The sequence below is a fragment of the Petaurus breviceps genome, unplaced genomic scaffold (genome assembly GCF_028583685.1).
Source record: "Petaurus breviceps papuanus isolate PSGF00001 unplaced genomic scaffold, PetGlider_PUasm1.0 551, whole genome shotgun sequence".
Lineage (NCBI taxonomy): Eukaryota > Metazoa > Chordata > Mammalia > Diprotodontia > Petauridae > Petaurus > Petaurus breviceps.
In genome coordinates this window covers 35,393,488-35,419,676 of record NW_027186372.1, presented here as the reverse complement: position 1 = coordinate 35,419,676, position 26,189 = coordinate 35,393,488, and the positions used below count along the sequence as shown (strand labels likewise).

Here is a 26,189-nt window from a genome sequence, read left to right as displayed (position 1 = left end):
AGAGAGAGAGAGAGAGAGAGAGAGAGAGAGAATTTATCAAAATGGGGATAAGACGCTGCTGTAGGTGACTGTGACAATGATGACCCACAATGGAGAAAGAGCAGAACTGCTCAAGTTTTATTTCTCTACTAAGGAAACCCCTGACCTACTGCCGAAGAAAGAGGATTCAAGTGGTTACCAGGAATGGATAGTCAGGATAAAGTTAGGAGATAAACAGAAAGCACCTACTATAGCTGCCCCAGTAGCATCCCAGTGCGCTGACAGCTGGTGATGCCCTTGCTGAGGCCTTGTCAGTGACCTTGAAAAGATCCTGGAGAGTGGGAGAATTGTCATATGACTAGAAATGGGAAGCTGTGGTGGTTTTACCAAAAGGGAGGAGCTTCAGATCTATAAACTGTGGGTTGATTCAGTTTATACACAGTAACCTGTGAACTGTAGGTACTTAAATGGTTATAAGAAAGTGCTACCATGTTCTTGCTTCCCTTCTGAGGACTTTCATGATTCAAAGCTGTGATTTCTTTGATACTGTATAAGGAATTCCCACAGAGGAAATTTTTTCTGCAGAACCATAACTACTCTGCAATTTAGAACATTAATTACCTGGGGCCATGGAGAGCTTAAGTAACTTACCTAGGTGGGCACTCTCTCTGTCTCTGTCTCTCTATCTCTCTTTCTCTCTCCATCTCTATCCGTGTCTCTATTTCTCTGTGTCTCTCCATCTCTATCTGTGTCTCTCTATCTCTTGTCTCTCTCCATCTCTATCTGTGTCTGTGTCTCTCCATCTCTCTCTCTCCATCTCTATTTGTGTCTCTCTATCTCTGTCTGTCTGTCTCTCTCCATCTCTGTCTCTGTCTCTCTCCAATCTCTATTTGTGTCTCTATCTTTCTGTCTCTGTCTGTCTGTCTCTGTCTCTGTCTGTCTGTCTCTGTCTCTGTCTGTCTGTCTCTCTCTCTCTCTCTCTTTGTCTCTCTCTCTCTCTCTCTCTCTCTCTCTCTCTCTCTCTCTCTCTCTCTCTCTCTCTCTCTCTCTCTCTCTCTCTCTCTCACACACACACACACAGAATATGTTTCAGAGACTACTTTGAACCCAGGTCTTCCAGACCCTGAAGGCAACTCTATCTACCAAGCCGTTTGAAGATAAATGCAAAAAAAGAACCTAACCAAAATATATATATATATATATACCATCAACTAACTTTCTTTATGACCTGACTCTGGCAAAGGATCTGCTGATAAGTTGAAAGACTGCTGCATTTGAAGTCAGAGGACCAGGGTTTAAATCCCATACCTGATGACCTCTGGCAAGCCACTAAATCTCTCTCTGGAACTTAGCTACCTCATCTGAAAAATGAGGGGTTTGAACTAGATGACCTCTAAAGTCACCTCCAGCTCTAAATGTGATCTATTAATTACCAGCTCCAGGTAAGGAAGAAGTTAAGGAAAAGAGCTAATTTTGCACTGAGCTAATTTTGGGGTACAGACCCAGTAGTGGTAATTCTGGATCAAAGGGGCAGTTAGGCAGCACAATAGATAGAATGCCAGGCCTGGAGTTAAGAAGACTTATCTTCCTGAGTTCAAATCTGGCCTCAGACTAGCTGTGTGACCCTGGGCAAGTCATTTAATCCTGCTTGTCTCAGTTTCCTCCCTTGTAAAATGAGCTGGAAAATGAAATGGCAAACTACACCAGTATCTTTGGCAAGAAAATTCCAAACAGAGTCATGAAGAGTTGGACATGACTGAAAAATGAATCAACAGCAATGAAATGTCATGAAATCTCAGATTTTTAATTTGAGGTATGCTAGTGTCAGAGCCATGATTCAAACCCAAGTCTCTTTGATTTTCAGTCTCAAGTTCTTTTAACCATGTCAGATTACCTCTTATGTAAATGAATGAATAAATTTCATCTCCTTGACCAGAGTCTGATTTTAGGTTCCTGAACTGGAATAATAATAGCAGTAATGAGAAGTTAAGGTAAGCAGAAAAGCAATATTATGGGATACCATTTGATATATTTTATCTTGTATTTTAGCTCAGACTTATTTCTTTGGAAATTAGCTACATTTCTACCTGTGTCAGCTTTTCTCTAATCCTAAATTAACTCTTCCTTTCATTTTAAAATTCTATCAGAAGCAACATAATTTCCATCTTTCTGATGGGTGTGAAAAGATGTGAATGCCTGAGACTCTGTCTGGGACCTGAGCGGGGCCTCAAAGAGATAGGACCTGTGTTCCCATGTCATTAGAGCATAATCCTGCTTTTCTAACCATTATCTGAATTAAAACAAGTCTTTGAAGCCTGGGACCTTCTGCTGGAACCAAGGTTCCTGAAGTGGCCAAGCCTGGCTGCTGTTATTCTCTGTGTCTCCCCAAGATTTCCCCTTGCTAGGGTTATTAGGCCAGAAGGACCAATGCTAGATCTGGAGACAGACTGCACTCCAAGATAACGCTGCTGAAAAATGGCGCCAGCATGGGACTCGTTTCACTCATAAACCAACAACCAAAATAGAATAAGCATCCTGAATCCAGCCCAATAGAGCTTCAATGAAGATATTTTCTAACAAAGAGCAAGAAACCACAGGTTTGGGTTTTGCTCTGCATGGTCAAGTGGGTATAAGCCCTTGGGCAAGTCATTAATCTACCTTGACCCTTAACTTTCCTCATCTGCTAAATGAGGAAATTGGACTGGGTGACTTCTTAGGTCCTTACCAGCTCCAAATCTATGAGCCAATGCCCATGAATTCTCACAGTCAACCAATTGAATAAGGAATAAAAAGACAGTGTGAAAAGGCTCCACAGGGGAAAGACAAAGATGTGGCCATTCTTTGGGGCAGAGCAGAAAGAAGAGGAGATCCTAATCATCGTCTTCCAAGATCTAAAAAGCTGCCATGAGGCAGGAGGAAGGAGTCTTGTTCTCCTCAGCTCCAGAGAACAGAACTGGAAGCAATAACAACCAAGCAGAAGGCAGTTATTTAGTCCCTGTTGTGTGCCTGGCACAGTGCTAAATTCTAGGGACACAGAGAAAAGCAAAAATATGGTTCCTGGGCTTGGGGCTCACATTCTAATGGGGGGCAACATGCAAACGGCTATGTACTATGAGATACCGGAGTGAACAAGTGGCGACCTCAGGGAAGCCTTTAGCCCTGGGTGGCATCAGGAGAGGCTTCTTGCATTAAGTAAGATTTTAGTAGACATGTGAAGGAAGCCTTGAGGGGAGACCAGGAGGGGTAATACTCCAGGCAGGAGAGAGAGAGAGCCAGTGGAAAGGCTTGGAGCCGGGTGATGGAGTGTGATGTGCAAGGGATATAGTAAGAAGGCCTGTGTCACTGGAACATGGAAGGGATTCAAGTAGGAGAAGACTGGAGAGGTTGGCAGGGGGCAGGTTGTGAAACACTTTGAATGCCAAACAGAATTTTAGTTTTGATCCTGGAGGTAATAGGAAGTGATGGGAGTTTGCTAAGGGGCAGCTGGGTGGCTCAGTGGATAGAGTGCTGGACCTGGAGTCAGGAAAACCTGAATTCAAATCTGATCTCAGGCATTTACTAGCAGTGTAACCCAGGGCAAGTTGCTTAACCCTGTTTGCCTCAGTTTCCTCATCTGTAAAATGAACTGGAGAAGGAAATGGCAAATCACTCCAGCATCTCTGCCAAGAAAACCCCAAATGGGAGTCACAAAGAGTAGAACACAACTGAAAAACGACTGAACAATGACAACAGCAATGAGTTGACTAAATAGGGAAGAGACATGATCAGAACTGCCCTTTAGGAAGATCACTTTGGCAGCTGAATGGAGGAGGGGTAGAGTGGGAAGAGCCTTGATTTGAGAGTCTGCACCAAAGCAGCAGCATCAGGAGAAAAGAGGTGCATGCAAAAGATGTTGAGATAGAATCGACCAAACTTGGCAACAGATTGGACGGGAGGGTGGGGATTGTACAAGTCTGGAATCTAGGATAATAACTAATAATAATAGTTAACATTTATGTAGTGCTTACTATGTGTCAGGCACTGTGCTAAGCACTTTTACAAATATCTCATTTTATCCCCATTTTACAGTTGAGGAAACTGAGGCAAACAGAGGTTAAATACCTTGCCCAGGATCACACAGCTAGTAAGTGACTAAGGCTGGATTTGAACTCATGAAGATAAGTTGACCAAGATCTAAACTGCCTCCTGCCTTTCTCCCAGTGAGGTACTCAGTGCCTCTGGTGTGCCAGATGAATCACATAGCAATGCCACACAGAAAGCCTACTTAAGAGCCCTTTAGAGTCCAAAAGCAACTCAACTCTGGGCCTGGGGAAACCCACAGCTTTGTGTCATTGATGTAGAGCTGGGAGGGGTGCTCAGAGGCCAATTAGTCCTTCCCTCTCATTTTACAGATGAAAAAAACTAAGGCCTATGAAGGCTAAATATTCTGCCCAAGGTCTTGCCTACAGGTAATAAGCATCAAAGGTTGGATTTGAACCCATGCTCTCCAATGCCAGATCCAGCACTTTTTTCTCTGTTCTGGACTGGAGAAGTTGGGGAAGAAGGGAGGGACAGGAAGCTGCCCTCCAGGTCAGACATATTTTCCACACCTGCTTCTCCCAAAGGGCTTATTGTTAAGTGCTTTCAGTAAACCAAATCTCTGGGTTCTGAGGGGAAAAAAAGGGACTTTGCCCACCCCATACCACTGCAATTGCCTAAGACCTTCTCTTCCCCTAAAATTTCATAGAATCTGATTGGGGACTAGAATGAATGGAGAAGAGCATTCATCTCAGGGTTTGTGAGTCCAGATAAGGATACAGGAAGGGGAGTGGGTGGGTAGAGTGAGGGGGGGAGGGGGTTAGGTGAGGCTGGGTGATATAGTCCGCAAAGTCAAAATCTGTCTTGCTAGAAGTGTGTTTCCCAAGAAATTTCTTTATCATTTTGTCTATTTCTAGGAAAAAATTCTGCTGGTATTTTAATTGGCCAAAATAAAAATAGCTAACATTTATATAGGACCTTAAGATTTGTAAAGCATTTTACACATCTTTTTTCATTTAAATTCAGTCTGTAAATTACTTTTGGCACTATTGTAATTATTATCACCAGGCATAGACCATAAGCCCAGGGTGCTGGCACACCCTGGCAGAGTATTCCCATTAACCTATGCTCTCTGCTCCCTGTGGTTATTATATTAAATCTTCCTAGCCAGGGAACAGGAAAAACCCTTAAATTTTGATCTTACTTCTCCCAATAAAAATCTGTAGTTTTCTTTCATTCATAATGGGACCTTAAATCTTGTTTCATTCAACTCCCTCATCTTACAACTGAGAAAGGTGATACCCAAGAGGTTAAGTGACTTGCCCAGATAGTCACAAAACACGGGGCCTTTGATTCCAAATGCAGTACTCTTTCTACTCTACCACACTCTACTTCCTATTGACCAAGCTCTTTACTCAATCTCCCTTCTCTGTGCCTCAAAAGCAACTAGGAATGAGACTTTTTCATCTTAAAGGACCACATTTTAAAATGCAACTAGATGGTGTAGTAGAGTGCTGGCCTGGAGTCAAGAAAACCTGAGTTCAAATCCAGCCTCACATACTTACTGGCAGTGTGATCCTGGGCAAGAAATTTAACCCTGTTTGCCTCAGTTTCCTCATCTGTAAAATGAACCAGAGAAGGAAACGGCAAACCACTCCAGTATCTCTGCCAAGAAAACCCTAAATAGGGTCATGAAGAGTTGGACAAGACTGAAATGACTGAAAAACAATCATTTTAAAGTACGAATACAGAGGAACATGACTGATAGCCAGTTGAGAGCAAGGATGGAACACTGGAGGGAGCCTGAGGAGTGTCTGGCCCATCTAGAGCCTCAAATAATGATAGTTCATATTTATTCAGGGTGTTCAGGTTTATACATCCCTTGATTAAACAGCCCTCTCTGATGTAAGTAATGCAACTCCCATTGTATAGGGGAGAAAACTGAGGCTCAATGTTCTTCCCACTGGTTTTCTTATATCCCCCACGATGTTTCCCCTTGGGAGCAGGACACTGTGACTTCTCCTTTTTTTCATTACCCTACTCTCTAAAAGAGGGTTTTGCATAGAAATCATGCTTTAGAAATTGTTAGTGGGGGGTGGCTAGGTGAAACAGTGAATAGAGCACCTTCCCTGGAATCAGAAGGACCTGAATTCAAATCTGGCCTCAGACACTTAACCCTTACTAGCCTTGGGACCTCAGGCAAGTCACTTAACCCCAATTGCCCTGCATGCCCCCTCCAACAAGCAAAAAAAAAAAACAAAAACCCAAAACAAAATAAATTGTTAGTGGACAGTTGTAGTGACTAGCAGGGCCTCCCCTCCCACTATCATACACTGTGCCTGCACCTAGAACCTATTATGCTCCATATTGTCCATAGATTACCATCCACACCTCTCAGACAGCCATGAACTCCCTAGATCTGAGAAAGTAAAGATGGTAAGCGGTAGTTCCCTCACTTTAAAAAAATGAAGACTGTAGGATTTAGAGCCAGAAGGGAACTTAGATTTAGTTCTACTCTCCCCCTGCCTCCTTGTTTTACAGATTGGGAAACTGAGTCCCAGAGAGAGAAATTGATTTGTCCTTGAGGCCACATGGAGATTAAAGTAGCAAACTCAGAATTTGAACCTGGGTCTTCTGACTCAAGTGTTCTGCTTTCCAGCAGACCTGGGGCTGCTTAGAAACCTGTGGGCAGCCCTGGCCACCTCCCTTAGAGCCCAGAGACCCCTACAGACCTTGCTTGGCCTGTGCTTTTTTCTGCTTCTCCTCTTCCAGGGCTTTCATCTTAGCATCATATTCATCAGCCAGTGCCTTCCACTCCTTCCGGTTATTGGTGATGCCATCCAGCATGGGGGTGATCTGCTCATGAAACCGGGAAAATTCCTGGGAGAGAAGATGAGGTCTCTGTCACCTTGGACAAAGGAGCAGCTAGCAGTCAGGTAACACACTCTCCATTATTCCAGCAAAGGGAGGGATGGACAACTCTCTTGTTGGAAAGTTTTTCTTTATATCAAGATCTCCCTTCAACTTCCCTCCACTACTCCCAGCTCTGTCCTCTGGGGCCAGCCAGAACAAATCTAATCCCTCTTCCCCATAACAGTTTTTCAAATATTTATAGCAGTCATAAGTCTTCTAGTCCAGTGGTGTGGTTTTAAGTTCCCTAAATGTTCCAATCATCCTTCACTGGATACCCTCCAATTTGTCAGTGTTTCTCTTAAAATGTAGTACCTAGAACCTACCTCATTGTTCAGCCAAGGAAATGGGCCCGGAAAGGTAAAGTAACTTGCCTAATATCACACAGCAAGTTAATGATGGAACCAAGATTGAAATCCAGGGCTTCTGACTCCTAATCTCTTGCTGTTTTATTACCCTGCCCCCTACCTTCTATTTTCTGACAGTCAGGTCATCCTCCAATTTCCCTACAGTCTCCCTTTGTATTGTTAATGTATTTTTGCTTAATGGGAAGATTTTCCCCATTCATTAATAGGCCCATGTGACCTGCTTAAGTCACATGGAAGCCTAAGTCAAATGAGTTTGAGTCACATGAAGCCTGTGGTGGGAGGAGCTTGCTGAAGGAGTAGAGCAGGGAGGGTGGAGCAGAGCCCAGAGGAAGTTGGTCAGAGTAGTTAGAGCTGAGGGAGAGAGAGAGGAAGCAAGCATCGAGCTATGAGTATTTGTTTGTGGGAAGGCCCTAGCAGAGGGAAGGCTTGGGGATGGTGTTGCCTCCTGCAGTGTTATTATATATAGATTTCTTTGTTGCTATGATGGATTTGGCTTTCTGGTATTGGGATTTGACTTTCTGGTGTTTGAACAAATATTTTGGTTCTGTCTTCCATGTAGAGAGTCTGTTATGTTTTGCAATTCAGAATTATGTTGGCACATTCATAGCTGCCATAGGCACTGTAAATATCATGCTGGTGCTATACCTTTATATTATACATATTTGTGTATATATGCTATATCCTTCCTAGTAAAATATAAGCTTTCTGAGGGAAGGGACTGTCATTTTTTAACTTTTGTATTCCCAGTGCCCAGGGCATTGCATAAAAGCACTTAATAAACTTTTGTTAATCAAATACCTCTACTGATAACCAAGGGCTATCTGTCCTTTTCAATAAAATTAAGCTGACAACTGTAAATTTGTGAGTTATCTTAATGAATCATTTCTCCTCCTGTAGGATGCTTTGGACTTCCCATGTAACTAACTATCCCTAACTATGGACATGCAGAATTGTGTGTGGGAAGAGAAAAAGGCCTGTCTTCTAGTCTCAGTTCTGCTACTGACTGCTTCCATGGCCTTAATTAACTACTCATACACTCTAAGCTTCAATTCTCTCATCTGTAAAATGATGACAATCACATTTAGAGTTACAGAGGGCCTAAAGATCAGATAGTCATACTCCCTTATCTTATAATTTGATAAAATGAGGCCCAGAAAAGGGAATCTACTTGGCCCAAGGTTGCAGAGCTAGTACAGAGCAGGGCCGAGATTCGAATGCAGGTCCTCTGACTCTAAGTTCAGTGTCCTTTCCACTCCCCTAGCCTTTGTATATCATGGAGCTGTTTTGAAGAGCAAATGAAACCAAAATAATCTTAATTACAAAACTCAGTAGTCACATTTATAAAGTATTTCACATAAAGCACTTTTCTCATACTCACCTTGGAAAAGAGAAAAGAGGTATGACTAGAATAATAATATTAACAGCTGATAATAACAAAAAATAATAAAATTTTAACAATAAATAATAAACTTTAGGGTTTGCAAAGTGCTTGATGTCTACTATTTTATTTGCTCCCCACAACAATCCTGTGAGGTAGGTACCATTATTATACCTCTCTTACAAATGAGAAAACTGAGGCTGAAGAATGTTAAGTGACTTGCCTAGGGTCACCCAGCCAGTAAGTGTGTAAGGAAAAACTAGAATGTAGATCTTCCTGACTCCTATGACATGTTGCTTCTTATTCCCTTTTTTTTTTTTTTTGCTTTTTAGAGGGGGGAAGGTAGAGCAATTGGGGTTAAGTGACTTGCCCAAGGTCACACAGCTAGTTTTTATGTTAAGTGTCTGAGGCCAGATTTGAACTCAGGTCCTCCTGACTCCAGGGCCAGTGCTCTATTCACTGTGCCACCTAGCCGCCCCCTTATTCCCATTTTAAAGAAGGGAAACCCAAGGATCAAAGTGGGGTAATCATTTGTCCATAGTCTCAGAGTTAAGACTTGAACAGAGGTCTGCTCCTAAATCAAGTGTTCTTTCTCTTGTTATTCACAATCAGAAATTGATCTGTGGGGTAGGAAGGCAGCAACTATTGCTAATAACCTCAATAAGGACACCAGCTTCTTTTTCTCTAGGTTAGGGATCCTTAACCTTTTTTTGTATCATGGACCCCTTTAGCAATCTGGCAAAGTCAATGGACCTTTTCCAAGAATACTTTTTCTTAAATGCATAAAGGAAAAAATATATGTACATACATATATATCTATAATCTATGTGTGTATATATGTATACACACATATAATTACAAAGGAGACCAATTAAATTGAAATATTTCGATTTAATTACCAAGATACTGAAGAAACACATTCCCAGACCTCAGTTCAGAGTTTCTGTTGGGGCAGCCTGTTGGCTAAAACCAGGCCTGACTTCCCATGTTTCTCTACTGGCCCTTGCACAGAGTCTCTGACTGCTGTCGGAAGGAAAAGCCAGATTAGGCCTCTCCATGGCTGAGCCCCTGAGCTATGGAGATGCTGATTGCCTGGGTGGCCTTTACCACATGTATGTATCTATGTTACCTTATGCTGTTCATGTCTCCTGGTTGAATCACTGAGTGGAGTTGACTACAAGCCACTTTTTGCAAGACACAGGTTTACTCCAAAGAGTTTAGGCAATGAGGATTTCATGATGCAAAGCCAGCATGGTTGAACTCTTAATTACATATTCCAAGCCCTTCGGTGTGGGCTTCTTTGCCTGTATTAGGTGCTATAGGGCCCTCACACTTTCCCCACAGCCCTGGAACATGTGTGAAAGCAACCAGAAAGCTATGAAGAAGGCCTTTTTCTTCTGAGTATTTGGGAGCAGGGTGACGTGAGGGGGACCAAGTGTGTGGTTCTAGAAAACACTATGGGACAGATGAAGGTCAGACCCACCTTGTAGACAAAGGTGCAGACAAAGTCGATGAAACCAACTTGCAGCTTGGGGAGCTCATCTGCTTTATTCCTGTCCATCATGGGCTGTCAGCAGAGGGTGGAGAAAAAAGGACAAAGCCCATTATTCCTTCTCGGTCCCAGAACTAAGGTAGGCTGTCTCAGGAGGTAGCCCTTCTCCTGACTGGCATCCCATGGGACTTTGTATTCACAAACTCACCAGAGGACAAAAAAAAAGTTATGGACTGTTTTGCCTACATTGTCAAGGGGGGAAGGTTCAGTTGGAGATGGTTGTTATAGATGTATGTGGAAATGACTATGATATTAAAAATAATAAGTAACATTTTTGAAATCTGAAGAATTGTAAAAACAACAATAGCAATATGTATGCTGCTATGGCAAAGGATATTCTTGCCCTTAACTTTTCTGAGTCCAAACTGAATAACAGGAGCAGGAGGTGGATGGCCTCAGTCCTAGGACACTGCTGATGTGGGTTATCAGAATTACCCCTTACTCTGCCTAGGACAGGAACACTTTGGTATCCCTTTATGATAGAAACACAGGGCAAAATGGGTCCTCATGGAATGACTGGGTCTACATTCATCTTCCTTTTCAGAACATAAACTAACCTCTAAGTGGCTTGGGAGGTTCTGCTTCTAGTCCAATAGAAACAGAGACAGAAGGATCTGAGGGTTCAAGGGAGGTATGGGAAGACTTACATTGGACAAAACAAGATGGTAGAATTTAGACCTGGGAGAGACCTTAGCCCTTTGGCAAATTACTCAACTTTTCTTGAATCTGTTTCCCCATCTGTAAAATGTACATAGGAGGATTTAGAGCTGACGGGGGCTTTAGAGAGCATCTAGTATAACCCCCTTATTTTAGGCATTAAATAATTGAGGCCCAAAGATTTCAAGAGACTTACCCAGGATCACACTGGCAATGGCAGAGCCCAGGTCCTTTAATTTCAGTCTGCCATTTTTCCCCACCATACCACCTATAACACTGGGCTCCCTCATATCTTATAAGAAATTTGAAGACAATTGTCTTCTGCAAGGAGACCCATTGACTTGTAAATTTTATATCATGGGTAGAACTATACATAGTGGGTTTGCATTTCTCCATTAACATAAACATAAGGTCTCATCTCTAATAATAATAGGAATAGCCAATATTTACATTAAGTTTTAATGTTTGCAAAGCACTTTGCATATATTATCTCATTTGATTACTTTGTTAGGTAGTCGCTAATATTCCATTTTACAGATAAAGAAACTGAGGCCAGAAGGGGTTAAATTACTTGTTCATGGACACACAGCTAGGAAGTGTCTGAGATCAAGATTTGAATTTGGGTCTTTCTTCCCCTAAGGGCAGCATTCTATCCCCTAGACTTCCTAACTTGCTATTTTACAAAAGGATGAGTTCCAATCTCTACTCACAATAGGGTTCTGCTGGAGCACAGTTCTCTCTAGATCTCCTTGTTCCCAGAATTCAGCAGCCACCAAAAGAGCCACCTGCCAACAATAAAATAAACAATTCAAATGAGCCCATGGAAGAGCCCCCGACAGCTGAGGTTTTAAGGCCAGAGAGAAGCCTGGCATGTGCTTTCTGTGGATGGCATCCACCATGTAAGAATTATTCAATTGAGATTCTTTAAAGGGTGTGCAGTAGTTGTAAATGCTGTCTCAGCTTTGAACTTAGCAGGGAGTCAGGATGGGATTCCCAAAACCTCTGAGAAAACAGCAAACCCCTCCCAAAGGGAATATAAGTTTATATGTACCTTGCTCTGAACTTCCCAGGGCTTGGTTATAGCAGACAGGTCACAGGCAGTCATCATCATCGCCCTGGGGACATAAGACACTCATTAATAACCAACTAGCAAGGGGGAGATGGGATGGAGTCAACCCTTTGGTTCTAAAATGGAAGTTAATGCAGAATTCACTGAGCCTTAAATTAAGTGCCTCTTGTGGGCAAAACACCAGTGGCCAATGATGCAATAGTGAAGTAAGACACTGTCCCTACCCTCACGAAGCTTACAATCTGCTGAAGAGGAAACAATATAATGATAATAGCTAATGTTTATTTAAATTATATGCCAGAAACTGTACTTTATGAGGCCATTTTACAATTATTATCTTATTTGATCTTTATAAAAACCCTGGGAGGTAGGTGCTATTACATCCCCATTTTATAGATAAGGAAACTAAGGCAAACAGAGGTTAAGTGACTTGGCCAGGGTCACATCAGCTAGTAAGTATCTGAGGTCACATTTGAACTCAGGTCTTCTCGATTCCAGGCCCAGGCCCCTGGGCCACCCAGCTGCCCCAACATGTGTACAAGTAAGTATAATGCAAAGGTTGAGTGTGATATGGGGGAATGGAAAAATCCAATAAAAGTGCTCTATGAAAATTTAAGAGAAAAAGATGTCTTTCATCTAGGAGTATATGGCTGGGCTCGCAGGGTGGGGGTGGGGTGGGGCCATGGGGGTATGTATCAGGGAAGACTTCACAAAGGAGGTGATACCTGAATTGCCTTAAAGAAAAGGGTGGGGGAAGATTTCAACAGGCAGAAATTAGGAAAGAATGAATTTCAGGCAAAGAAATTAAACACATTAGGGGAGATATTTGTAGTGAATGTATCAGATGGTTTCCAGAATCTGTAAGGAACAGATACATAAAAGTTAGTGGGGACATTGGAGCCCATTGTTTACTGATGGACACAGCTTCCTCTAGTGTGTCTCTTTTGAGGACTTTACTCCTGCCATTTCCTAAGAGAGGGAAAAAAAGAGGAAAATCTTTGCAAGCTTTTGAATCAGAAGGTGCATGAGAGGATGGGAGTCTAATTGAGGATGCAATAGAATTAGGCTGCCATTGCAGCACCACATTCCTCAGGCTGCTGTCACCCTGGGCCAATCCAAATGAAGGCAGAATCCTCAAAGAGGGGGAGGGAACTGCACCAGAAGTGAGACTGGACTCTAGGGCCCTGGAAACAGCCTCACTGGAGAGAGTGAAGGACAGAGAGAGACCATTCCCAGCAGAAGTTAAGTCATGGAAAGCAGTTGCCTTGGAGGTACGGGTAAAGCCATGATGATGAGGACTGTACTCTAGGGCCAAGAAAGGTATCTGGTGAGAGGATGATTTGTCTGAACTGAGTCAGAGGGGCAAATCTAAGATAAGGATTCCATTTTTCCTCTCTATTTTCCCTCTCGGGGATAACAGGGATTTGCTCCAAAGCTAATCTCTTGTTTTCTTTAAAATTGATTTTTTCATTTCTATTCACTTAAGTCTCTAAAAGCCAGTATTAAGATAAAAATGTTGTTATCCATTGCATTCTGGCTTGTATGTTTTTACTTCCTCAAAAGCATCTGAGAAAAAGAAGTTACAACTGGCACAAATTTTCATTTTCTATGCCACTACTGCTTGAAATTATTACACCCTGCCCAGAGGAAAAATAGTGAAATAGCACGAGGAATTTCCAACAGAGAAAATATAAATAGCTAGTTTATTTACTGTGTTTACAACAACCCTATTAAGTAGGTGCCATTATTTTTTCAATTTTGTAGGTGGGGAAACTGAGATTGAATGGGGTTAAGTGACTCCCCAATGCTTATGGCTCACACAATGAGAGAAAGATGTAGGCAATTCTATACTATAACGCATATATTCATCAGAAACAGAGATGAGACAGGGAGATCCTCTAATTGTTGGGACACTTCCCAGCATGGGATCTCAAGAAGAATAAAATATTTTCTTGATTCATATTTTTACAACTTTCTCAAAGCAGAAAAGTACAAGTGAATAGGGCCTCTCTATAATGTAAACTGAGTTTAGCAAATTGGTGGAGACCATTTAGCATTCAAGGTGATATTGCAGACATTTTCCCCTTTCTCATTGCTCTTCCTGTGGCAGGATTAAATGGAAACTCATCCCCCAGAGGGACCTGGTTGACTAAAGAGAAAGCCAGGACTCTAAGGGAAGAGCTGGGAACTTCTGGAACTGTCTTCATGTGGGAGGGGACAGGCCAAGAGAGAGTAACTAACATTCTCCTGCTCATCAGCTTTTACCTCCATTCTTCCCATTCACCATAATGGCTATTACAGATTTATCTATTCCTCCCTTTCTCCACTCTCTCAGTTGAGAACCTTGCCTTATACTTCACCAAAAGGAAATTGAGGCCATCCACCTTTCTTTCCTCTTCTTGTATCACTCAGATATCTTCTCCCGTTATCTCTTCCTTTACCCCTGTCTCCCATGAGCAGGCTGTCCTCTTTGCCAAGGGGAACCCTTCTACATGCCCAAGTGATCTCATTCCATTCATCTTCTCCAACAAATCATCCCCTCCACCATCTTCACTCTCACTAATCTTTAATCTCTCCCTGTCAACTGACTGCTTTTGTGCTGCCTACAAACACAACCACATCTCTTATCCTTAAGAACACTCACTTAATCTGACCATTTCCAATATCTCTCCTCCCTTTGCGGCTAAATTCTTTAGAAAGTCCTCTCCAATAGGTGCTTGCATATCCTTTGCTCTCACTCTCTTCTGAAGTTTCTGCAGTCTGATTTGTGACCTCATCATTTCACTACACGTGCTCTTTCCAAAGTTACCAGCGATTTTTTAATTGCCAAGTCTAGTCCTTTTCTCAGTGCTCAAAAAAAAAGTCTGAGACTAAGACACTTATCAGCTGTGTGACCCTGGGCAAGTCATTTAACCCTGTTTGCCTCAGGTTGCTCATCTGTAAAATGAGCTGGAGAAGGGAATGACAAACCACTCTAGTAACTTTGCCAAGCAAACCCCAAATGAGGTCACAAAGAGTTGAACCTAATGGAAATGACTATGCAAAAACCGAACAGTCTTTTCTTCAGCTGAATTTGTCAGTAATTAAGAATCTCATCTTCCTACGATACTTGTTAGATCATCCAGAACTATTATGGCCTCCCTCCATATCCCCACCTCATCCCCCAAATTCTTCTTCCCAATCCTGCCATAAGCTCAGCTGTGCCTGACTCAGTACACTGTCCTTAGAATTGGTTCTTATAACTTTCACTGTTTGTGTATGGGAGAGGAGGGAATTGAAGTAGAAGGGATGATACTTTCAACCACAGACCACAAAACATACTACATCGCTACTGCCAAAGGATGAAAATCAATGGCAAAGTCCTACCCAGAGGGCTCTCAGCTACCAAACTTCTACCCATTGCACGCAAAAGGAAATCATTGAAGGGGAAGGTGGGGACGCACCACCAGAGGGAGACAGAGGCCACAAAAGGGGGAGGAGGAGGCGAGACTGGTCACCAAAGCCTCTGCCAGCTTTCTATTTAACTAATTACTCTTTTTTCCTTTTTATTTATTAATTTATTTTAAAGTTAACTACACAAGAAGAAAAGAAAAAGAAACATATAAATTTAAATACTAAAATTCAAATACGAAAGAAAAAAAAAAGCATTGCCACGTGCACAGCCACAAGACAGGATTCAAAATACGCAGCCATAAATTTCCATTACAAGAAAACCTATATGATAAACGCTACACATTTTGTTCCAAGCTGTTCATTTTTTCTTTTCTTTCCTATAAGTTTTCTTTTGTTCTCTGCTGTGCACTTTTTACACTCTCCCCTTCCTTCTCCTCCCCCACCTTCCCCAAGAAGGTTATAATTAAGGGTAGATGTATTTTTATATCTATGTCTATGTCTGTGTCTATAACTACATGTATATCTGTCTATAGAGACATCTATGGAGCTATCTATATAGATACACATACATGCACACAAACACATATATGCATATAGATACATATACTTATATACACATGCATATACTTAGATGTTTATAATCAGACTCATATATAGACATATACATTCATATGTATCTATGTAAGATCCTAACTATACCTAATTGACCTCTGTTTCTCTGAAGGTGGCTGACATCTTCCTTTCATAAGTCCAACTCTTTCCATATTTTTCTAACTCCATCAACTCATCATTTCCTACACCAGAGCAATATTTCAACCTTATGTGTCTATTAACTAATTATTCTTCCTGAGTTGGAGCTAACACCACCAGTCTCAGTACCCTCTAAATTCAGCACCCTGGAGCTGATATCCCACTAACTCCTCCCTCTTTTAAGCTCTCCTTTTTCTATACACTCCCAGACTCCACACAGCTGGGCAGGCTTCTTATTTCATACACCAGGACTCTGGCTATTTCTTGAGAGTCACTCTCCTTTCTGACTTGTCCAGGAAAGCCAAGGTAAAGCAAGGCATGGTAAGGAACTCCCTCATTTAAGAAGCAACACTGGTCTCCATTTTCTATCCTCAATCCTGCTGACTTTAAGGGGTTGAGTGTGAAAATTATTAATAATCAATAATTTTAAAATCATATTAATACTCACATGACAATTTCCTTCCGAGTCTGTTCCAGCATCATGTACTGGGTCCATTCATGTTCATTCTCAAAAGTTTTAGACTGATCCACAATCTTCTGGAACATTGTCCTTTTTCTGTAAAATATGAGAAAACAACAAAGAAGAGGATCAGGAAGTGACTGGTATTCATTCATCCCTTAGATGATAAACTCCTTGAGGGCAGAGACTATCTTTTACCTCTTTTTGTATTTCCTGTATTTCTCATAGAGCCTGGTACATAGTAAGTGCTTAATAAATATATACTGATTACTTGATTGATAGTCCCAGGTTGAAGTCCTGTATGGGAAAGGTACTGATCCAGTTGAGCTAGGATTAAATGGAGCAATTGATCAACTGATTTTAACTCTAGGAAACAGATGATAGAGATAGGACACTGGATACAGGATGTTTCATACCCTGTCTGTCAGATTAACACTATGCTGGTTGGATTAACCTAACTGCTTTTTACTGTGTTATACAGGGAGGCTTCAAATGGGGGGGATGGATATTAAGAAATGACTTCGAGGTCAAAACTAAGGCATCAATAAAACCCTAAAATATCCCCAAAGCAGGGCCATACTGGTGCTGGCTCATATGGACTCCCAAGACCCAACTGTTAGATTTTCAGTGTGATCACCTCCACCTTGGAAATCAGCAAATGTTACAAACTGGGACTTGGTTTATTGTTTTGTTGATTGTATACACCTGAGAAAGAGACTGAGATAATCTTACACAGATTAAGTTTAAAAATGTGATGGGGTTGCATTTTTTTGGACAGGGGAGGGAAAGGGGGAAAATATGCATTTATACAGTGCTTACTATGTGCCAGGCACTTTGCTAAGCACTTTTAGCAAATATAATCTCGTTTGATCCCGTTGTTAAACATTTACCAGCATACCCCTGTTCCAAAGATGTCTATCAAAAGTGGTAGAAAAAGCACTATATTGGAAAGCAGGGAACCTAAATTTTAATCTGTTTAACTATGTGACCTTTTGCAGTTTGTTAATTTTTGTGTTTGTGGTAGTGAAAAAAAAGTGAATTGATGTCCAAGAAAAATCAGAGAGACAATGTGGTGTTAAGGTCAAAATGTCAAGAAAAATCTATATACCCCTTTGTTGTTGTTCAGTCCTGTCTAACTCTTTTGGACCCCATTTGTAGTTTTCTTGGCAAAGGTATAGGAGTGGTTTGCCATTTCCTTCTCCAGTTCATTTTACAGATGAAGAAACTGAGGCAAACAGGGTTCAGTGACTTGTCCAGAGTCACACAGCTAGTAAGTGTCTGAGGCCAGATTTGAACTCAGGAAGATGACTCTTCCTGACTCCACTGCACCATATACCCCTTTACTGGGCATGAAATTCTGTGATTATAACTGTTGGAATTGGGAAAGTAAGTTCCTCCTGGTGCTTCTATTTTGTGGATACAGGCTAGCTAAACTTCATTTTCCTCCCAGCTGTGCACCTGACTCTTTGGACTTTGACACCATATTTCAGATGCAATCTCCCCCTGGAAACTCCCTCAGCACCCAGGACGTCCTCATCCTGGGATAGCCATCCTCCTTTTCAGCCTTCTCACTCTGGAACAGTCCCTCAGCCATGCTGGCCCTTTCTCCCATCAGAGAATGTTTCCTAGTGCCTCTCTTTTGGGAAGAGGCCCAGGCAAGCCAACATTCATTTTCACCCCAGTTGTGCTTCTAACTTTCTGGATTTTAATACCACCCCCCTACACGGATACCTTAATCCTCTACTATTTAGCTCCCTTTTTTATGTTGTCTTCCTCCGTTCAAATATAAGATTCTTGAGGAAAGTGACTGCCTTTCTTTTTGTTTGTGTTGGCATCCCCAGGCCTGAGCACAGTGCCTGGAACATGATAATAAATGCTTACTGCCTGCCTAGCTATGGACTGTGTAAGGATTGGCCATGTTCCTAGTGGCCTTCTAAAAATGAAGGTCTGGGGGCAGCTAGGTGGTACAGTGAATATAGCACGGACCCTGGAGTCAGGAGGACCTGAGTTCAAATCCGTCCTCAGACTCTTAGCACTTACTAGCCATGTGACCTTGGCCAAGTCACTTAACCCCAATTGCCCTGCCTTCCCCCCTCAAAAAAGCAAAAAAAAAAAGTGGAGGTCTCTTCTTTTAGTCTATTATCTAAAATGACAGTTAAGACCAGAGGTAACTCTGAAAAATGTGACCTTAGGTAATAGAGAGAAGAGACAGCTATCAAAGAAGGTCTCAGTCCATGAGAGAGAGAAGCCCATTGCTGAGAAAAAAGGATTTTCTCTTCTTTCTTCCCAGCCTCCTCCTCAGCCCTGACATCTTACAGCAAAGCTAGTCATCCACTAGGAAATACCACACCCAGCAGGGAGTGGGCCAGCTGAGAGTTGAGGGAGGAGATAGTTCTGAGTAGTGAGTCTAAGATTCTGTTAGTGAAGAAGAGAGTCAACACAGGCCATTGGGAGTTGAACTGAGGAAAAAAACAGACCTAGCTGAGCACCTTACCTAGCAAACACAATGCAGCCAAAGGAAATAGCATGAGGAAACCAAGAAAAGGAAAAAGACATCAGAGACATAGAGTGCTGAAGCTTAAATGCTTTGGCCACATACTGAGAAGACATGACTCATTGGAAAAAACCCTGGTGTGGGAAAGACTGCAGGCAAATGGAAAAGGAGAAGGCAGAGGATGAGATGGATGGATAGTGTCAGGGAAGCAATGAGCATGAGCTTGGACAGACTTCAGGAGATGGTGGAAGATAGAAGGGCCTGGTAGGCAGTGGTCCATGGGGTCACAAAGAGTCGGACCTGACAGAATGACTGAACAACATGTATGTGAACCGTCTTAGCCATATCTCCTCCCCAAGTGTGAGTACAACTAGAAGAATGTGCTCACACTTCCCACAGTGGCTGTGTGTAACTCTTGTAGAGTATGCTCCAAGATCATGGGGGAAATGTTTTGTTACTGTTGCTTTCCTGATACCTTCCCTTTCTTAAACCTGTTCTTTGCCTCGTTTACTTATCCAGCCATCAATTTCTCAGACTATTATCGGTTCTGACTTCACTTTCTCCCCTTCCCATTCTTGATACTTTAGCAATCACCCTGTCCTCCATTTCTGAATCCTTCTCCCTATTGTCCTGCTGCTGGCTCACCTTGGGATTATTCCCACCTTCTCTTCTCTTACTCATTTGCTGCTGAACAGAGTGGGGGAAGTCACAAAACAGTGCTGACTGAGAACATGACAAATTCATGTTGGCTAACCTCAATGGAGCCCTCACTATATCCAGGCAATCCTTTTATTCTACCCTAATTGATTCCCAATCTCGCTCTCCACAAAAGCCATTCCAAACCTTTTCTGTCCTCAAGCTTCCCACTCCACCTCCCCCTACCCTCTCAGCTGAGGATCTTGACTTTTTATTGAGAAAATTGAAGCCAGTAGCCATGAGCACACTATTCAATTCATCTCAAAACCCATGATATCATCTGCAACTCCTTTCCTCCAGTCTCTGATAATGAATTGGCCCTTCTCCTTGGTAAGGTCCATCCCCCTTCATGTACCTTCAAGCCCATCTATTCACATCTTTTTAAGCAAATTGTCCACTGAATCATACCCCTCCCTCTAATCTTCAGTCTCTCCCTATTTATCTATTTTTTTGTTTAATGCCTTCAAACATCCCTCCTCTTCCAATTCTTAAAAGGCTTCTACTAGACCCTACTATACTCTCAAGTTATCAGGCTATATTTCCCTCCCTTTCTTAGCCAATCTCATAGAAAAAGCTGTCTACAAGCATTGCTTTCATTTCTTCTCCTCCCACTCACTTCTCTACCCTCTGTAATTTGGCTTCCAATCTCATCACTCAATTGAAACGACTCTCTTCCAAAAAACCAATGATCTGGTACTTGCCCAATCTGATGATTTGTTTTGTTTTGTTTTTTCAGAGTGCCTCTGCACTTCATTGGACACCTTTGACCACCCTCTATTACTAGATGCTTTTTTTCTCTCTGTATTTTTATGTCACTACTCTCTCCTGGTTTTCCTGATACCTGTCTCACCATTTCTTCTCAGTTTCTTATTATCCATATATGTCTACTCACTGTGGGTACTTCCCAAGGCTCTATCCTGGTCTGTCTCCTCCTCTCCCTTCAGGAACACGAGGTGGGAGTCATTCAATAAGGGAAGGGAGAGAGACATAGAGCTGGCTTGAGTCCCCCAGGAGCCACAAAGTTAGGTCAGCAAGCCAATATCCTAATATGCCTGGGCCAGGGGCAGGGATCCTGCAGTCTCGAGGCCACATATAGACCTCTATGTTCTCAAGTGTGGCCCTTTGACTGAATCCAAACTTCACCAATCAAATCTGCTTAATAAAAGGATTTGTTTTGTAAAATTTGGACTCAGGGGCAGCCAGGTGGCTCAGCGAGTAAGAGCACCGGCTCCAGTGTCAGGATGACCTGGGGATCAAATCCGGGCTCAGATACTCAGCACCACACCCAGAAATAACTGGCCATGTAACCTTGAGCAAGTTACTTAACCCCGATTGCTTTAAAAAAAAAAAAAACTTGGACTCAATCAAAAGGCTGTACCAGAGGACCTAGAAGGCCACAGGTTCCCCACTCCTGCACCTGGCCATGCCTCAGGAGCCCTAAAAAGTGGGGAGAAATCATAGAGGGAATCTGCCAGATGGTAGTCTATGAGGACAGATGAGCTTCCTTATGGATAAAATTAAGAAGCAATAATGTCACCTATGTTCATAGGGACCCTTTCCTTATTCTGGACACTTGGCTTCTAATGATTTAGCCTCACAATAATGTGTGTGTGTGTGTGTGTGTGTGTGTGTGTGTGTGTGTAGCATTTATTTACCTTTATACATATTTGTGTAATGTTTATATAGCACCTTAAGGTTTGCAAAGCACATGACAAATGTTATCTCATTTTACCATCACAACAACCCTGGGAGGTGGATGTTATTATTATTCCCATTTTACAGAGAAGGAAACTGAAGCAGACAGGTTAAAGTGACTTGCCACAACTAGTAAATGTCTGAGGCAGGAGTTGAATTCGGGCTTTCCTGACTCCAGGCCCAGAGCACTATCCACTATACTTCCCAGCTGCCTAAGAGCAAAATGGAGATAGATGGCAGTGGCTCTGTGGACTGCCATGTTAGACTGCTGACTCATTTTGAATTTGCAGTCTACTAGAAGCCCCAGGACTTTTCTTCATGGGTTATTTTCTAGTCACATCTTCCCTGTACTGTACTTCTACAACTGTTTTTTAAAAAATGTTTTATTTTTTAATTTAGGAAATAAAACAAGCATTTCTACAGCATAGTATAATAATTTTTTTTTAATGGGGCAGCTAGGTGGTGCAGTGAATAGAGCACTGACCCAGGAGTCAGGAGGATCTGAGTTCAATTCTAGCTTCAGATAGTTGACTCGTACTAGCTGTATGACCTTGGGCAAGTCACTTAACCCTAAATGCCTTGATTTCCCCCTCTGTAAAAATAAATAATTAAATAAGATGATTGAACATAAAACTGTGAATATATTATGTACAACTTTCTATTCCTTTTAAATATGTAATAAAGGTATCATGTAAATTTCTTTTTTCCCCCTCCCCTCCCACCAACCTCAGAGATGGCTACCATTAGATGAAAATTAAGGATATATGTATGTAAAACCATTCTATACATACTGCAATTTATCAGTTCTTTCTCTGGATGCAGATAGCATATTCCTTCTTATGTCCTTTGTAGTTAATTTGGGTATTTATAATAGTCAGAATGACTTATCCACTTAAAGTTGTTTGTAGAATGATATTGTTGTATACAATGTTCTCTTGATTCTATTCATTCAGCTCTTCACTATTTCATGCAAGTTTATTTTTAAATAAAACAACTGATTTTTAAAAACCAATATGCAAAACCTAAAGTCATAGACAAGAATTACAAAGGACAGTCTGACATTGGTGAAGTCAAGCAGAGCAGGGTACAATTCCTTTTCCCCATCACAAGCTTCAAGATACCTGAAGATACCTGGCTGTTACCACCCCTTCCCTAATTTCTTCTCTTTGTTAGTTTTCTGAACATCTCTAGTTCCTTGGTGGGGAGGGCTAAAAGCTACATTGGCTTTCTTGGGAATAGTGTGGATATCATGAGAAAATCAGGGCACCCAATAACATATCCCCATATTGATAAACATCCTACTGACAAAAGTAGACCAGAAGTTCTTGAGATGAGATAGGGAATGGTGTTAGCCAATATGGTGTATGTTTGGTCTATGGCCACCTTCATAACCTATGATTACATAATTCTGTAAATAGATTCTGGCCTTTCACCCTTCAAAAACTAGTAAAATCATCTGAGAGCATATTTCCCGTTATGAGGGAGCCAAGAACAATTTGTTTAAGGAGAACAAAATATTCCCCTTAAGTTCTTGGCAAATAGCTCTTGGCTGTTCCTTTTGTGTGCTGGAAGGAAGATCTGTTTTAATTTACCCAGATCTTTGAGTATTAGCTTGGTTTCTTCCTGGACCCGATCTTCAGTCCCCACATAGATTAAACCACAGATTGTCAGAGCTGAGAAGGAACTTGGAAATCATTAGGTCCAACCTCTTCATTTTACCCAGGAGGAAACTGAGGCCTCTGGGAGAATTGCACAAAGTCACATAGACAGACACAGCTAGAACTAGATCTAGGTCTCCTCTGTCCCAAATTAGTGTATTTTCCTGTTCATTTAGCAGGATAGGCATTAATAACCTTATTTTACAGTTGGGGAGACTGAAGCCCTGAGAGGGGAAATGATTTACTCATGGACATATAGTAAGCTAGTGGCAAAGCCAAGACTAGACCCCAAATCTGAATCCTAGTTCCAAATTTCTGAGTTCAATTTATACACTATCATGCTACAAGATAAGACAGGGAATAAGAAAAGAAAATTGCACAAAGAGTGAGGGCTCAAATTACCCAGTCCTTGCTTTATCATTTAGCCCCCAAATTCCTGCCCCTATCCTATTCACTCCCACTGTCATTTCAAGACCTTCCTCTGCTGTCTTCATAACATAACTTGTCCCTTGAGGGCAGAGTCAAGCTGGAAAAGTGAGAGGAAGCATTTTTGCCTAGGTTTCCCAGTATACCTTTTCCTCTATAATCTAGAAAATGTGCTGGACCAAATTCTGATTGGAAAACTAAGAAAAAAGTCACAGTAACTCAATTTTTCAGCCCTGGGCAGTTTAGGAAAACAGAAAGAGAAGTCTGCAGACATGTGGAGATGGAGGACTGGCCAGGATAATGGGGAGCAGCAGCACACAAAAAGGAACATTCACAGAAATTGAGCCATCACAGACCACTAGGGCAGGAAGCACCATTGCAGAAAGGAGATTCCAGGAGATCCCTGAACTAGTATGGGGTAAAGGAATGGCTGCCATCTGGCAGTGCTGTTGCCCACTACCTAGTCTTGGGTGATGAATCCAGGGTGAAGAGAAACAGTCCCAAGGGAGTATGGGCCCACCCTAGCTGTGTACTGAAAAAGGAACAAGTTCCAGAAATGTATCTCTGAGCCCAGCAACAGGGATTCAGTTTTAACTTTAGCCCACCATCTAAGTTTCCAGTGAATTAATTAGAGCAGGAGTCCCATAACAAAAGAGAGAAAACAGTTCAGTCATTCCAAAACATCAGACATTCCTATGAAATTGACAATGATTAAATTCAGCAGTAGTCTACAGAAACTCAACCATACACAAGCCAATGGACCCAAACCCAGGTTGGGAATTTTCAGAACTTAAACCAAAAGGGCGGTGAACAGACCTCTCCCAGATAACACCTGTTTAAGAGTACTGAAAATTTACAGGCCCCCAGACTGAGCTATGAAAACATTAGAAGATTGTAAAGGAACAAAACCTCAGGTCAGATATTCCCCCTCCCTCAAGAAGTAAATAGAACCTGGCACTAATATAAATTCACAGTCATGATCTAGCAAACAAATGAACAAAAAAAACTTGACCATAAAGAGCTAGTATTAGTGTGGTGACAGAAGCTCAAGACGCAAACACAGAAGAAAGTAACTTCAACAAGAAAAAAACATCTACAAGAAAAGCTTCAAAGGAAAAAAAATGCAGCTTTGACACAAGCCCAACAAGAATTCCTAGAAGAGTTTTTAAAAAGAGTTTAACAAAATTTAAAACCAAATGAGAGCTATGGAAAGAAGATATGAAAAGAGAATTAACAGCTAAATAAAAGAGGTACAAAGGCTTACTAAAGAAAATTGGAAATTAGAAATTGAAAGTTAGAATTGGTCTTACAGAATCTAAGGACTCCATGAGACATTGAGCAATTATATAGCAAGTCAATAGACTGAAAAAAATAAAAGAAAATCTTAAATGTCTTATAGGAAAAACAATTGACCTGGAAAACAGTTTAAGGAAAGATCATTTAGGAATCACTGGGCTACCTGAGAGTCATGAACAAAGAGTCTAGTCATATTCCAAGAAATCACAAAACTTCCCAGGTATTTTGGAACCTAAGGACAAGGTAGAAATAGAAAGAATCTACTGGTCACCTCCTGAAAGAAATTTTGAAATGAAAGTTCCCAGGAATATTATAGTCAAAATCCAGAGCTCCCAGGTAAAGGCGGGGGGGGAATATCATAAGCAGCCAGAAATAATTCAAGTACTGTGAAGCCTGAGTAAGGATAACACAAAATTTAGCAACTACTTGCAATATGATATTTTAGAAGGCAAAAGAACAAAACTCACAACCAAGAATAATGGAGACAGCAAAACTGAGCATAATTTTACAGGGGAGAAATAGACCTTTAGTGAAATAGGAGACTTCCAGGCATTATGCTGAAATGATCAGAACTGAGAAGAAAATTTAACACATAAATACAAAACTCAAGTGAAACATATGAATGAGAAATCAGAAGGGACTAAATAAGATTAAATTGTTTATGTTCTTATATGGGGAGATGATATATGTAATTCCTCAGAACTTTATCATTATCATAGGTAAGGGTCTAATACATGTGATTGTATTATGTTTGGTTAATCTTAAAATTAGAATGGCGGGGTGGAGAAAAGGAATGTATAGAGAGGGAAAAGGGAGAAAAAAGGATAGGGAAAGTTGTCTCATGTAAATGGAGTATGCAAGGAAGAGTTTATACAAGAGAGGGGCCAGTAGGAGGAAGAAATGACACTTGAACCTCACTCTTATCTGAACTGGCTAAAGGAGAGAAGACTACGGTATAGACAAACAGATGTACGCATGTACACACATACATATACACATGCAGAGTACAGAAATTCATCTTAGTTAACAGAGAAGGAGGAAAGGGGATTAAGAGAAAAGGAAAAAGAAAATAAGAAGGGAGGTAGATTAAAGGACATGGTAATCAGAAGCACAACAGATTCTTAAAGGGAGAATGGGGTGCGAGGTGGGGTGGGAAGAAAACTATAAGAGAATAAGAAAGAGAAAAATATGCAATTAGCAAACATCACTTTTAATGTCAGTGAGATAAACTCTTCCATAAAGTGGAAAAGGATAGCAGAATGCATTAGAAACCAGTATCCAACAATACATTGTTTACATTTGAAGTAGAAACACACAGAGAGAATTAGAATAAGGGACTGGAGCAGAATCTATTATGCTTCAGCTGATTTTTTAAGAAAAAGACAGGGGTA

General features: G+C 41.4%; 1 protein-coding gene across 8 annotated transcripts in view; it reads right to left on the bottom strand.

Annotated features, from left to right (window-relative positions):
• The window catches only part of PDE6A (phosphodiesterase 6A), a 100,818-nt gene that overhangs the window by 4,166 nt on the left and 70,463 nt on the right, over positions 1-26,189 (bottom strand). For all 8 annotated transcript variants that reach the window (XM_069102640.1, XM_069102641.1, XM_069102643.1 and 5 more), the window contains 5 exons: positions 16,522-16,629; positions 11,913-11,976; positions 11,572-11,646; positions 10,136-10,219; positions 6,729-6,876 (listed from right to left, as the gene is read on the bottom strand). In XM_069102640.1, coding sequence (XP_068958741.1) covers positions 6,729-6,876; positions 10,136-10,219; positions 11,572-11,646; positions 11,913-11,976; positions 16,522-16,629 — 479 coding nt within the window. The remainder of the gene's footprint in view (positions 1-6,728; positions 6,877-10,135; positions 10,220-11,571; positions 11,647-11,912; positions 11,977-16,521; positions 16,630-26,189) is intronic.